The following is a 13512-nucleotide window of genomic DNA, read 5'->3' on the forward strand; positions in this document are numbered from 1 at the left end:
CAAAATACATCAAAATAGGGCTTAACTTGGCTGGGGCCTTTAGGCATGACTGCAGTACAAATGCAGCAGCAGCAATACTAATGCTAATACTAATAAATACTAATACTAATACTCATACTAATACTAATAACAATAACAATAACAACAACAAGAACAACAACAATAACAACAAGGTGTTACAGAGCAGTAACCTATTTATTTCACGTTACTCTTTGGAAAAGGAAACTACATATTTGGAAAGAGCTCATGATTTCTGGTTTATTGCTACCAGGAACTTAATTTACATGAAGCCTTGTGGGTACAGTTTATGGACAGAATTCTCCACTGTTAACAGGCATCCTTGATTAACAGGTTTATCTTTGTAAAATGGTATGGATTCTCTCATTTCCCTATAAAATCTAAAGATGGAACAAAGCACTGGTGACTGGAAAAGGATGTTCAGCAGAGCGCAAACTGATTAAAACTTCTTGACAAGGGAATAGATCAACAGTGTCTAAAAGGATCTCAACTTGTAGTCTCATGGTTCAAAAAACATAATTGAGGTAAATTATTCTTTGTCATCAAAAAGGAGGATGGTTCCAAAATAAATCTAGACTGTTGATTTTAGAGTAGGGCTTCTAACATTTTCTATTACTCTAATATAAGGTAACATTTTTGGTACTATGTGAATGCCTCTCTATTTTTATTGGCTAACTCTATTCACTTATTTTTTTAAATGACCAGTTCAATACATTTATTTAACATGGTTTACCAATATTTCCAAACCCAGTATGCAAAAGCCATCAGTGATACCAGATCATGTGCCTTGAATGAAGTCGTCAACACGCATTAATAAACTGTGACAGCTGCCCTAAAGCTTTCATTCTTGCTGTTTAAACATCAGATTGCAAGTCAAAATGCACTGTTATCTTTGTTGAAACCAGCTCAGCTAGTATGACAAAAGTCAGAGTGAGAATAGATGTTCAGAGAAAAATCCAATCTGGATCACTGAATCTCATTAACAGATGCAGCCACTGTCAGACAGATACTGGAAATGGTTTAATATAACAAGCTCTTTTCACTTTGTACAAACCTGCATAAAATAGGTTATCTTGAAAAAAGGTATGTAGAATGCATTTTTTCCTCCCCAGTACATATCTTTAAAATAAATTTAATTTTTTTTTCTCCTTTTCAAGATCTGTATAGATTTTGCCTTGTAACTGAGAAACAGTCTTCTGACATTCATGTCTAGAACTACTGATATACAGAGATTGTTTTAAAATCAAAATTTTCATATTCAGATAGCTACTGTATTGTTAAATGTATCTATTGCAACACTGACTTTCTGTACTTTTGTGTTAGGTAGAAGAGTTTATTTAGCTGGACATCAAAATCCACAAAACCAAACAATTATCCAAGCATAAATGAAGAATGAAAAAATAATTCAAAGTCAAAATAGAAAGGTCACTGGGAAATACAGGCTTTTATAAAAATTTTTATGGAGTCATCTTTTTTTCTATATGCTTGTATGATTTGGCACATATCTGAAAAAATATTTTTTTCCCTTCTAACAAAATTCAGGCTCTAGATTTATGTTGCACATTTTCAAAGTTCACGGCAGGCCTAAAGCTGTAACAATCCTTAATGGAAGAGTGGTATAAAATAAAATAAAAATTAACTAAAAGAGTTTTTACAAAAAAATTACTCAAAAAATAGGCAGAAGAAATAGAACATATTTTGGGGGTTTTTTTTTGATTCCGGCTCTAGAGTTTCATAGAGAGGATAAATATATTATTAAATTACACATATAAAATAATGGTGAAAGAATTCTGTGGGACGCTTTCCATTACGATGTACACTTATGATAAACTATGTTTTTGTTTGAACTGTTATAATTGCTGTGAAATACTTTGATTTTCTAGTTCTTTCTTCTTGTAGTCTTTGAACAATAAATTCCATCTTCAAACAAATAAATTTTTTGTACTCACCCCCTTTTCAATGCTCCCTGTTTGGCAAAGAGTACCTTCTGCTGCTGGAATGCTGTTGGTAACACAGCGGTTACTTTTGCTGAGGCACCAGAGCTCTCTACACACTTCCTAGGAAAGAAGGCAGAAGCAAGTTGATCAGAATAAAAGCCTAAAATTTCTTCCAGTCCTCATACATACATGTATACACAAATTTGTTTTGAACAGAGACAATTAAGTTGTGGTCTGCAGAGAGAAATCTCAGGATGGCTGTGATGGTAGCAATTTTGAAGCCTCTATATTTGCCTAAGAATATCCTGTCCAAAAAACCTATTCAGGAAGCATCAAAATTATAGAATAATATGTTTTTCACACCTGCCATGAAGTAATATTTTATAATTGCTTTTTTCTTGACTTGTGCTAAGACTGAGCTTAGTATATTTTAGTGTTGTTATAGAAGCAGTCTTCAGATAAGGCTGTTACCAGCCTCAAAATTACCTGCCAAAAAGGATATCAATCATCATGAGATATGAAACAGCAGCAATTATTTTTCTTTCCTGTATGTAAAAAGAAAGTTTTTGAGCTCAGACTAGCCATATTCCTCTTCTGCAACACTTGTTAAAGCAGTGCATTTGTAGTTAGAACTAACTAACCAATGTACTAAAATATGTCCTTTAGACTTTTTAGATTTGCAGCTGCTCTTTCATAAATGATTTATCCTATTCTATTTCCTTATGTTGTCAGTGTTAAACTGAGATTTTCAAATCATCTTTTTTGTTCCTACCATATATTCTCATTTGGTTTTGCCCACTTATTAATTTAGATTAAGCCAGTTCTGCTGATATTGTAGATAAATTGTTAAAACTAGCGAAGGGTTGAAATTCATAATGTGGGCATGATCCAAAATTGGGTGAACACCAGAAATCTTCACAGTTGCTTCAGTTGCCCTTGGATTCAGCTGTGTACACACAAAAGAATGAGGAGATGTTTGCTTTTACAGTAAATTACTTACACAATAATCTTTGTTGTATTACCTTGGGATCTGTGCAAAAGTTCACAACTTCCTTATACATATTCTATATTTTAAAATATTTTTTAAAATTTTGAATATAACAAGACCTTTAATATGATCTTATGATAAACCTTACTGTTAATTTTATTTAACAGCTGCTTGAAATAATATTCTACAAAAAATCCTTGTAGAGGTTCTATAGGGAAACTTGAAAGAAAAAGAAAAAAAGAAAAGACAGTATGAATGAATTAAAGTTATTGTCTACTCCCCTCCAGGTTCACTGTTTCTGCGAGGTAATGAATAACTATCTGACACCTATACATCCTATGTTCTATACACATCAACAGGAAGAACTGTTATGTTATACCTGAGATTCATATTTCTTGCATTGTACTGCATATAAAAATTGATTTATTTACACATTACTCTCTAGCAGCTGCAGCAACAGTTCAACAATAGAATTTTTTCTTGAAAAATGTAGAATTATTAATGAGGTTTAAAATCAGTTCGTACCATTCTTGCAGGGATGTCAGCAGAATGTATTTAATTTCATGATCGTCAGAAGAAAGATATCTTTTCTACAGTCCATTAAAAAATATATTATAGGAATGGTTTGAAATTATATGGAAAGAAAACTGGTGATTCCTGGACTTCCCATCCAGTTTTTGTCAATTAGGCCTAAGTTAATTCATCCTATTTAGTGCCTGGCTCTATGAAAACTTAAAATTATTAAGCCTATTTTGGGAGATATACTGCCACTTGTAAAAGTCTACCTGTAGCCAATGCAGAATTTTTCAAATTAGTTTTTTTTTTTGTCAGTAAAGAAATGCAAGCAGCATAAATATTTACTTAAAACTCTGAACAAAATTTTTTTCTCACTCAGATGAAAAATCTTCAAATTAAGATACATGTGAATAAATATACTAATTAAAATAAAACAGAGAAGTAACAGAAGATACATCACATAGCTTCTTGAAAAATTTAGCTCAATTACGAATTTGACAGCAACCAACTAAGGTTCAACACTAATTCAAAATTCAATACTAAATTCAACACTAAATCAATTTCACATATAAATCAACCATGAATCCAAACTTCAATACAGTACATTTCACTTCAAAATGAAAACATAAAATTAATTCTTTTCAGACACAGTATGAGGTCCTCCTGTAATAATCCTGCCTTATTTAGTTTAACCTTTAATTTACTTCCTCATTTTGTTGAACAAAATTGGTATAATTTACTTGCTCATTCTTCATGTGTGGTTTATATTGTCAAATAAAAAAGAGTCAGACTGTGGTAATACTACTTGTGACCTTCTATTTATTTTAGATCTGACCAAGTTCAAATGTCTAAGTTAACAGCTGATCTGACTTCATGGAGTTTGCTCCAATGTTCTGAAAAGCAAAACATTCAATTGCATTATGAAAAAAAATATTTCAAATATTCCAGTATGGACAAAAGAAAAAAATAGGTCTGGATAGCAGTCTGGAGTTTTAAAAGGTCTATGTTTCAGGATTATTTGAATCCAGAATTCTGGTTTTTGCTCCGGAGTTTATGTGCAGAATGCCACTTCTGAAATGCCTACATAAGTATTCCTTCTATATATCATGTAAGTCATAATTAACATCTTCACCATAGGTCTCTACAAATGAAAGCATTTGACAACTTCCTTTCACTAGAGTCTTTCTGTATATTCAGACTTCTCTGGTGCATTAAACTTTTCTAATTCACTGATCTAATACCAGCCTGACATTTTAATTCAACAGTGTGAATTAATGAGTACAGCACGCCAAAATTATTTTAGTAATTTGTCTGTTTGTCAGAAGATTACAAGCAGTTCAAGTCACCTCCCTACTTCACAAAATGAGAAAAACATTTATTCTTAAATTGTTCTGAGAAGCAGTACATCAAAACTAGATACTAATACTGACATATTCTGATAATCCTTTTTCAGACTGTAATTTCAGCTAGAATTTACCTCAGTAGATCCCTAAAGACAAAATTATAGTGGTGTAAAATTACTATGGGCTTTATCATACTCTTAATGTGTGAGCAGAAACCTCTACTTAAATCAGAAAGGAGTTCTGTTTGAGACAATATCCTAAAATCATCAGAATATTTCCTCAAAGAGAAACTATTCAAAGCACTAAAGATCCACAAAAATAACACAGTGTATCAATTTGTAGATTGTATTTATATTAAACACAAGAAATGAAAGGGTTTTTGTAATATCTTTTAAATATAGCCAAATTTAAAATATTGTTTATTTTTCCCCACTGTACTGCATTTAAAAGAAAACATAGACTCTAAAGTATACTCTCCATCACCCTGTACATGAAACGAAAAATAACATTAATAGTAATTTGAAAACAAATGAGACACCTAAAAAGAAGTAAAAAATCCATCTATCCATCTATGTTGTTATTTCATTAAAATGAAAACGGAATTAGACCAGGTGTTCCTATGGCTATGTCTTCTTTATTTTCAACTGACCTTGGAAAGTTAAACAAAGTTCTGACTAAGGTTCATAAAGTTTTCTCTTCTCCAGCTCAAACCCATGAACCTTACACCTGCTATTACTTTAGTTATTGACTGGAGCTATTTCCTTACTACTACCATTATCTGGAACACCTCTAATCAATAGTTTTTAATAAGCCAGCCTTAAAAACATATGAGAAACTGCCCTGAAAAGTCAGGCTCGAAATAACTAATAGAAAATATACTGCTTTTTTTTCACACTCACACACACACAGAGGCACACACACCTACCCACACCCACCCACCAGGTGGCCCTTTTAGGGTAGTCTTTTCTTCCTCAGAAAAGGATGAAGCTAATGTATATTTTGCCAACATTATATTTGTTTGAATAATTCAATGAAACTAAGAGAAATAAGTATAATCTGGAAATTAATAAATTACTTCAAATCCAGTCTCCAAAAGTCTGGATTTAGTAACTACTGATTTGTAAAGTAAACAAGGGGAAAATTTAAAAATCCAGGAAACATAAACTGAAGCTGAGGCCTTTCACAAGATCAAGACAAGATAGATGACAACCTGTAACGGTGTATCTTAGGGTTCCATGACTTCAGTTTGGAATTCGGATGCTTGTATTTGCAGTAAATTAAACAAAGCTGAACCCATCTAGAGAAAAAAACACAGCAAATCAAATTACCTTCATTTTGCCTAAGTATTACAAATGATGGAGCCTCTTCTGTTGCATCATGCAGAGTTACATATAGGATTTCAAATTATGTAGCATCTAAGCATCCTGTATCATAATCATCATAAATTGTTACAATACAGCACAATGAAAACTCAGCAATATGAGCAAAGATCAAATTGCTGTGCTGTTCTTATTTTCAAAACTCAGGAAAGCTTTTAACAAATATTAGCAGTTCAGCCCATAAAATTAATTTTTTTTTAAAAAGGATGGAAAATACAGTCACAAGGCATATTATGATAATTTGGGAGGTTCACCTTTTCTTCATAAAAATTTAAAAATCCTAAATAGGTTTGTCTGTAACTTCAGCATGTTTAATTTATAATATGCAGCACCTCTTGAAGAGCATTTGCTAAAAGACAGCATAAAAACAATTAGCTTGAATTGCAATTCAGACCTGAAAATCAACAGAGTATTTTCAGGCTCATTGCTGAAATGAAGATAGCAACTCGACTAAAACTAGAAGACCCTAATTAATAAGGGAACTTCAGAAGATTCAAAGTTTTGTTCAGATAAGCATCCAAAAGTTACCATTTTAGTGCTTCGCTACCAAAAGCTCATTAAGTGGTGCAGCATGTTATAAATCACACACCTAAAGAATGTGAAATAGAATGCGAAACTTAAGTCCCACCTTCGTATTATGTTACCATCATTCTTTCATAAACATTGGGTGCTTCTTGAACCTTAAGGAAACTAAAGGAACCCTACAAGGTCAATCACCTCCAAGTACCATCTTCCCTTTCAAACCCATGCAACCTATCCATCTCTATTCAAACAACACTCCGGTATCTGGAATCTCATCCATTATTGCTTCTATGATCATCCTAATGCACTTCTCCTGTTCTGATCACCAGTTTCTCTTTGCACTTTCTTAACAGCATTCATAAAATGCAGCACATTGGTGTTGACATCTGTGTCTCTTTCTCTAAGAGAGAGAAAGAGAAAAACAAAGACAGAAAGGAAGGAAAAAGAGGGGGGTTTGGAGAAGAAAAAAAGGGGACTGCAAGCACTTGTTTGAAAAAGGATGTAGAAATGCTTTAGGTTCCAGAAAGAGGAAAACTTCTGGGACTTCCCTTGGCTATACACATCATAAATTTAGAAAAAAGAAGGAACAAAATTCATGTAATTGCAACACAATCCTGTAAGTCCTTACACAAGTAGAGCTTGAAAGTTTAATCATTTGTAATGCTGAAGACATGCACAGTAGAGGCGAGAGTTCTTTCAACTTACTAGGAAGCAGAAAAAAAAAAACAGAAAGGTTGATAAAAATGACAGAGTATGATACCAGTATCTTCAATTCCTCTCTTTACTTACACATACTTTTAACATCACTTTGTGAGCAATGCAATGTAGATCCACCTGATGAAACTACATATGCTCAGCTAACAAACAGCAAGCATAGGGGCAAATTAACTATGGTATGATATATGAAGCTGGGGTCAAAAAAAGGCACTTTACACTAAGTTATTATTATGCCCAAATTCAACTAAATGCATGATCCTAGGCATAGTATCAACAGTGAGGGAACAAAAGGAAAACAGTAGCTTTGGTGCAAAGATACAATATTGACTTCTCTGCCTTTCTTTGTGAAATATCATCAGTTTCCAGAATCTGTTTCTGCTTCTATCTTCCTATAAAACCCCTACATCAAGCTCAATACTACTGCTCCTCATTTAACTGAAGCAAACCACATCCATATCTCAAGAGAAAAGGGACAGTTTAATTAATGAATGTTAGAATTTGTATCACCTGATTACTAGGGTAAATTGCAATTCAGTCTTCTTGCCCTAGTGGAAATATTTTAGAGATAGAGATATAGAGTACCATATTTAGTCTCCTAAATTCTCCTAAATTCCCAAAATCTCCTGATTAGCACAAAATGCCAGAAAAATATACCAAATAATTGTAAGCTACTATCTCTGAAACCCTGCTGCTAGCAGCCAGCAGCTTCACAGATCGTAAAATGCAACACAGCAATACCAACCATATGCATAAAGTATTAACTGCTTTTAAAAGTTTTCTAAAAGCAGTTTTTAAGAGAGAGGTTTTAGCCTCTCTCCTAAAAATGTAGGGACCAGCTCTAAAGTAGAGCATGATTTTGAACCAAAAAATCAGTAAGTTAGGCATTTTTCAGGTATTATCTAAACTCATAAAGCACAGAATTTGAAAGTCAAGACTGAAATTCTTTCCTGAGTTAATCCAGAGACAGCAAACAGCCAACAGCCTTTACTAGGCAGATGCTCAAAGGTTAAGGAGATCAGAAGTCAATGAAACAATTTCCCTTATAATCACCTAAACCAAAAGTCTAAAGGAGATTCTGAACTGTTAGTGGAACAAAAACACAGCAGAGAACTGAGACACATCTGACAATCAGCAGAAGAAAATCCACACTGTATCATCCTAGAAGATGTAGGTTATCCAGCAATTACATAACTGAAGAGGAGCTAGCATTGTTTCTAACCTCAAAATCTTCCACTGAAGTGAATTCAATAAGATACCTGAAAGCATGTGTTGCCTTCAGGAAAAAACTATGCATCAATATCAAATGGTGCAATTTCCACCATTAGAATTTGGCTCACTCTTAAGTCATAAATTTAACATTCTCCTAAGTGTGAAAATATACCCTAAAAAGGAAATACTTTAAAGAGCTTGAGACATTGCCTTTCAGTTTTTATTCAAAATACCCATCTCTTCGCCTAAATTCTGTAAAATTTTCCCTGTATCAAAAGGGTTACAGTATAGTATATAGATTAGTATAGTATAGTATAGTATAGTATAGTATAGTATAGTATAGTATAGTATAAAGAACAATGCACATGTAACACTAGAAAGATCAGTGTCTACTTACTAAAATACAGCTTTATTTTTTCAGCTCCAACAGCTAAGGCATCACCTTGACTTCTTGTCTCAACATGCTAAACAACACAGAGAAATCTGACCAACGGCTGCAATATTTTTGCTAAAAGAGTTCTCTCTGAAAGTAACTAAAGAGTTGATTAAGAGCAGCCCTCAAAATAGCACCAAAACTCCTGAAGAGCTCCTTTTTATACCAGATTGTCCCCTTGTCAATAAACAAACACACACAAAAGCAGAAACTTGAAGTTCCTTTAGTAATTGAGTTCTGATGCTTTAGTTAGTCAAAAACCTCTCCATGTTATTTAACTTCACATTCCTAAGTAAGAACAGCTCCTACTTTAACAGTGAAAAATTCACTGTGGAATTAGGACAGGAACTATGATCTAAAGCAACAGTTTACTTTAATATCCAGGGGAAGCAGATGAGGAAATAAGGGAGAAAAGGCAAAAACCACAGATTAACATTAAAGCTACATGATTGAAAGAGGTACTTTTTCTAAAGGTTAGAAGATTATGGCAGAATTCCTAAGCAGAAAGAACGTGAAGATTTCCCAAGTTATTTTTAAAAACACCAATTATATCAACAGGTTCATCACAGTCCACAGAAGATTTTCTGCCTGCACATATTTTGATTTGAGAGTTCAATTGTTTCTCTTGTCATGGCTCACCACTAAATATCAGTGTTCATAAAGAACATGAGCAAGAGAAAAATGCAAGCAATTTTCTCTGAGACTTGGAATTTATTTCCTTTTGAGTCACAAAACTCCCTGTTGGAAAACCACTCTACACCTTTTTTTATTAGATATGTCAAATAAAAAGAACGAAAAGAAATGCTTGAAATTCTGTAGTATACAAACTACATTCTCTCTAAATAGGTGGTTTTTGCTAGTTTTTCCATCATAGTTGCACATCTGTTTGAAAAAGATCTATGAACTATTAGTGGCATCTTCATTGAATAGTATGTTGAATAGAAATATCCAAAGCACTGACTGTTTATTTTTGATAATAAGAGAGCTGAGCAGAGTATTTGATTTAGCTTGTCCTGGGATTTAGATCCAGTTTCACTCTTCAGTCCCGAAACCATTTCATATATAAATAAATATTTTCTGAGTAGGTTATTTTCATCTGCACTACAAAAGCTGTTTCCCCCCTGCTTCAAAATTATCACTTCAGATCTCTAAGATAATAATCACCATGGCCACATTGCAGAGCATTATGACCATGGCAGATAATACTTTTAAATGTATATACTATTTTAAATGCATATTATTTCTTAGAATGGATACTAGCAGATTTCTACAATAACTTATATATTAATTTATGCAGTTTGAATCCTGTGATCAAAAATAGGATGGTTATTTTCTGAGACACGTGGAAGTTACATTCATATTGATGGCACACTGACGGAACACCTCACCCTATATCAATTCAGAGGTCTGGTAATGAAGACATAGCTTCGTATCATGAAGACATTGCCTTAATTAAGTGTCAACATCTTTCCCATAACTCTTAGGGAATCCCTAAAAAGTCTTAAAAAAAAAAAAGAAAGCAGAAGGCAAAAAGCAAAGCTATTGTCTTCATTACTTACAATTATTTCTGGTTTAGACACTAGTTTAAGAAAATGCACTGTGCAGTATGATCATCACAACAATGGTTACACAGCTCAACAGTGTTCAAAAACCCCTACATATATGTGAAAAAGCCAGGTTTTGCACATTATGAACTTTCCAGTTTAATTTAGAACTAAATCTTGAATATGTCTCCAAAGACTGTGCTATAAATCATGGATTAAATAGCTGCAGATTTCCCTAGACTGCAAATAAAAGACTGTGGTGAAAAATTGTAAGAAAAAAAGAAAAAGAATAATGGTATGAATTAGAAGAAGAGACAGCAAATAGGGCTATTAAAAAATAGAGATGGGAAGTTAAAGAGCAACAATAAAGGCCAAAAGAGGCTTGATGAGGAATCAGAAGACACAGAGCTAGTTAGCCAGCTACATAGCTCTTAGATCCTTTCCAAAATGCAACTGCCAAAGAGGCATCCCAAAAATAATACTGTATTTATCATCCCAGAAATATTAAAAATGAAATTTCTTGTTTTATTTTAATTATTTAATCTGAAATATCTAAAAGTTCTAAATTATTAAAACTATTTACTTTTAAACCATAAGATATGTCTTCAATGTTTACTTAGTGTGGTCTCAGCTGATTATTTCATAACAAGCATAGCAGAATGCATCCTTTAACTGCATACTTTTGCCTGGAAGATTTTAAGTAAATATTTGTAACACAATGACCTACATTTGAAGGGGGTTTTTTTCCTACTGTAAATTTATTTACTTTAATTATTGCACACTGGTACTTGCAGCCAAATCTTTGCTAGTACTTTGCTACTCAGTATTCTATCTAGCTTCTTGTTCATCTATTCTCAGAACCATAATTCATCTTTCAAAATAGATATCTGAGTAACGTGAGATGCAATAGGCTCAATGTGAGGGGAAAAACAAACAAACAAACAAGAAAATAAAATCATATCTGATCAATCAATACAAGTACAAAAGGAACTTCAAAATGTAGTTTTATACAGAAAGGTTAAAGCCAAAAAGATAGACTTCATGTTTCAAGATTAATACAACATAAACCTCATCTCAACCAAGTGAAATTAGGGAAAATTCTTGATTAAACTTTACGAGGATCAGGCTCGAGTGTTCTGGGCTCTTTTTTTCCCTACAATTAAAGAACAGCTTACCCGGCTCATCATTACCCACATTAAGTGTACAGCATATACAAAGGGCTCAAGCAAAAGATGCAGCATAAGGATTAAAACTAACCCTTTGCTTACAAATGATGGCACAGGACATGCTACTGGAAATCTGTAACCCACTACTCCAACTAACTAAAGATTTATGCTATAAAGGAATATATACAAATGACTAAGCAGAACACTCAGCATAAGGATTAAGACTTCTTACCCCATATTTACATTGGCGGGATGTTGCTCCATACTGGAAGCGACACTGTTCATCAGCATCATACACCTGACCTGGGGCCACAGCTGGATAAAGAAAGTCACGCTTGGGAGGCTCATTATCAAGGCAAGTACCACGGCCCGAACTGTTCAACATAAAGGACCAAATCAATTAGGAATTCTACTGACTGTAAATCACAGTAATGATATTATGTATCTAGTTATTACTTTTAACAGTGCTGGGTGTGAAACAAATATGATTGCAATAAACAGACAGTAAGCAGGTACACCCATATAAACAAGAGAAAATATTTAGAGGGAATTAGGAAATTAAAATAATTTTTCATCATTATTATTATTTTAAAAAATGCTCATTTTAGATTGTGAAATAATTTTATATATTATCCTTTTTTAAAGTGTGATAATTTCTGAGCCACACAAGACTGATTTTCATTTTTAGTTTAGGATTCCTATTTGTTTTCACTGAAGAACAGCTAAATTTAGTCACAAAATGAAAAAAAAACCAAATCAAGCAAGTGCAAAAAAATCAGTTTACACTTTGAAATGACCCTTCTGATCCTTCAAACAGCTAACTATAATCTTATAGATAGAAGCAGCTCAACTGGTTTATGTAAAACTAAAACACATTCAAGTTTCAATATGACAAAATGTTTATAGGATCAGGACCTTAACATGTAAGCCTTTCTTCCTTTCGAGTGAAGAAAATGGTTACAGAGGTAAAAATTCTGCCGGAACTTCAAATTTACCTATACCAGGGTCAGTGAAAAAATTTGTACAGGTCCAAGATTTTTTTTACTGTACCAACAGTTAGCCCTAAAAAATTCATGTTGCAACCATAAGAATCATCTTTGCAAACTTCAATATTTTCTTCTTTTTGTACTCACTGTTTTCTTCAGTGGTTGATGTTTTTTTTCCAAAATATACCCATATTCAACCACAATATTTTAGTGTAGTGGAACAAATGATAAAGAAAGCCAAAATCAAACTGAGCTCTCTTTAGAAAACTTTGTACTTTGCTAAATACAATTATTCAATTTTATTGGGTCAGTGTGCATAAAGAGGACAGATGCTTTTTTACTTTCATTTCACATGTGAATAAGTGAGGATTTTCAAAGAATTCTTATGGCAACACTTAAATTTTTTTTCCGACATTCCTACCAATTTTGCCAGCACTTATGTTCTGTTTTTTTCCAAATCTTTTCCATGCACCTTGCCAAAGGAACGTAATTTCAGAAGTGAATGTTCTACACTGTTTTTTGGAGATCTCCAATTTTCTATACTTTTCATCTGCAGATAAAAAAAAAAAAAGTGAAAAGTATCCTTTAACTACACATTTAATGTTCTCATTTTAAACCTTTTTGATCAAGTCTTCAAAATACTAGAAAAGATCCTTTGGAAAAACAAAGAAACCTCTGCCAACCACTTCAGAAGGTGGCAAATAACAACTAATGTAAGAACTAGGTAAATACTGGAAAAAATACAGTATTTGAT

General features: G+C 33.0%; 1 protein-coding gene across 9 annotated transcripts in view; it reads right to left on the bottom strand.

Annotated features, from left to right (window-relative positions):
• ADAMTS6 (ADAM metallopeptidase with thrombospondin type 1 motif 6) overlaps window positions 1–13512 on the bottom strand; it is a 149221-nt gene that overhangs the window by 49830 nt on the left and 85879 nt on the right. For all 9 annotated transcript variants that reach the window (XR_014951592.1, XM_085567738.1, XM_085567741.1 and 6 more), the window contains 2 exons: window positions 12005–12146; window positions 1968–2075 (listed from right to left, as the gene is read on the bottom strand). Coding sequence is in view for 8 of the 9 variants with exons in the window: in XM_085567738.1 (XP_085423864.1) it covers window positions 1968–2075; window positions 12005–12146 (250 nt within the window). In the remaining variant the exon portion in view is untranslated. The remainder of the gene's footprint in view (window positions 1–1967; window positions 2076–12004; window positions 12147–13512) is intronic.

Source organism: Lonchura striata, chromosome Z, assembly GCF_050655825.1.
Source record: "Lonchura striata isolate lonStrDom1 chromosome Z, ASM5065582v1, whole genome shotgun sequence".
Lineage (NCBI taxonomy): Eukaryota > Metazoa > Chordata > Aves > Passeriformes > Estrildidae > Lonchura > Lonchura striata.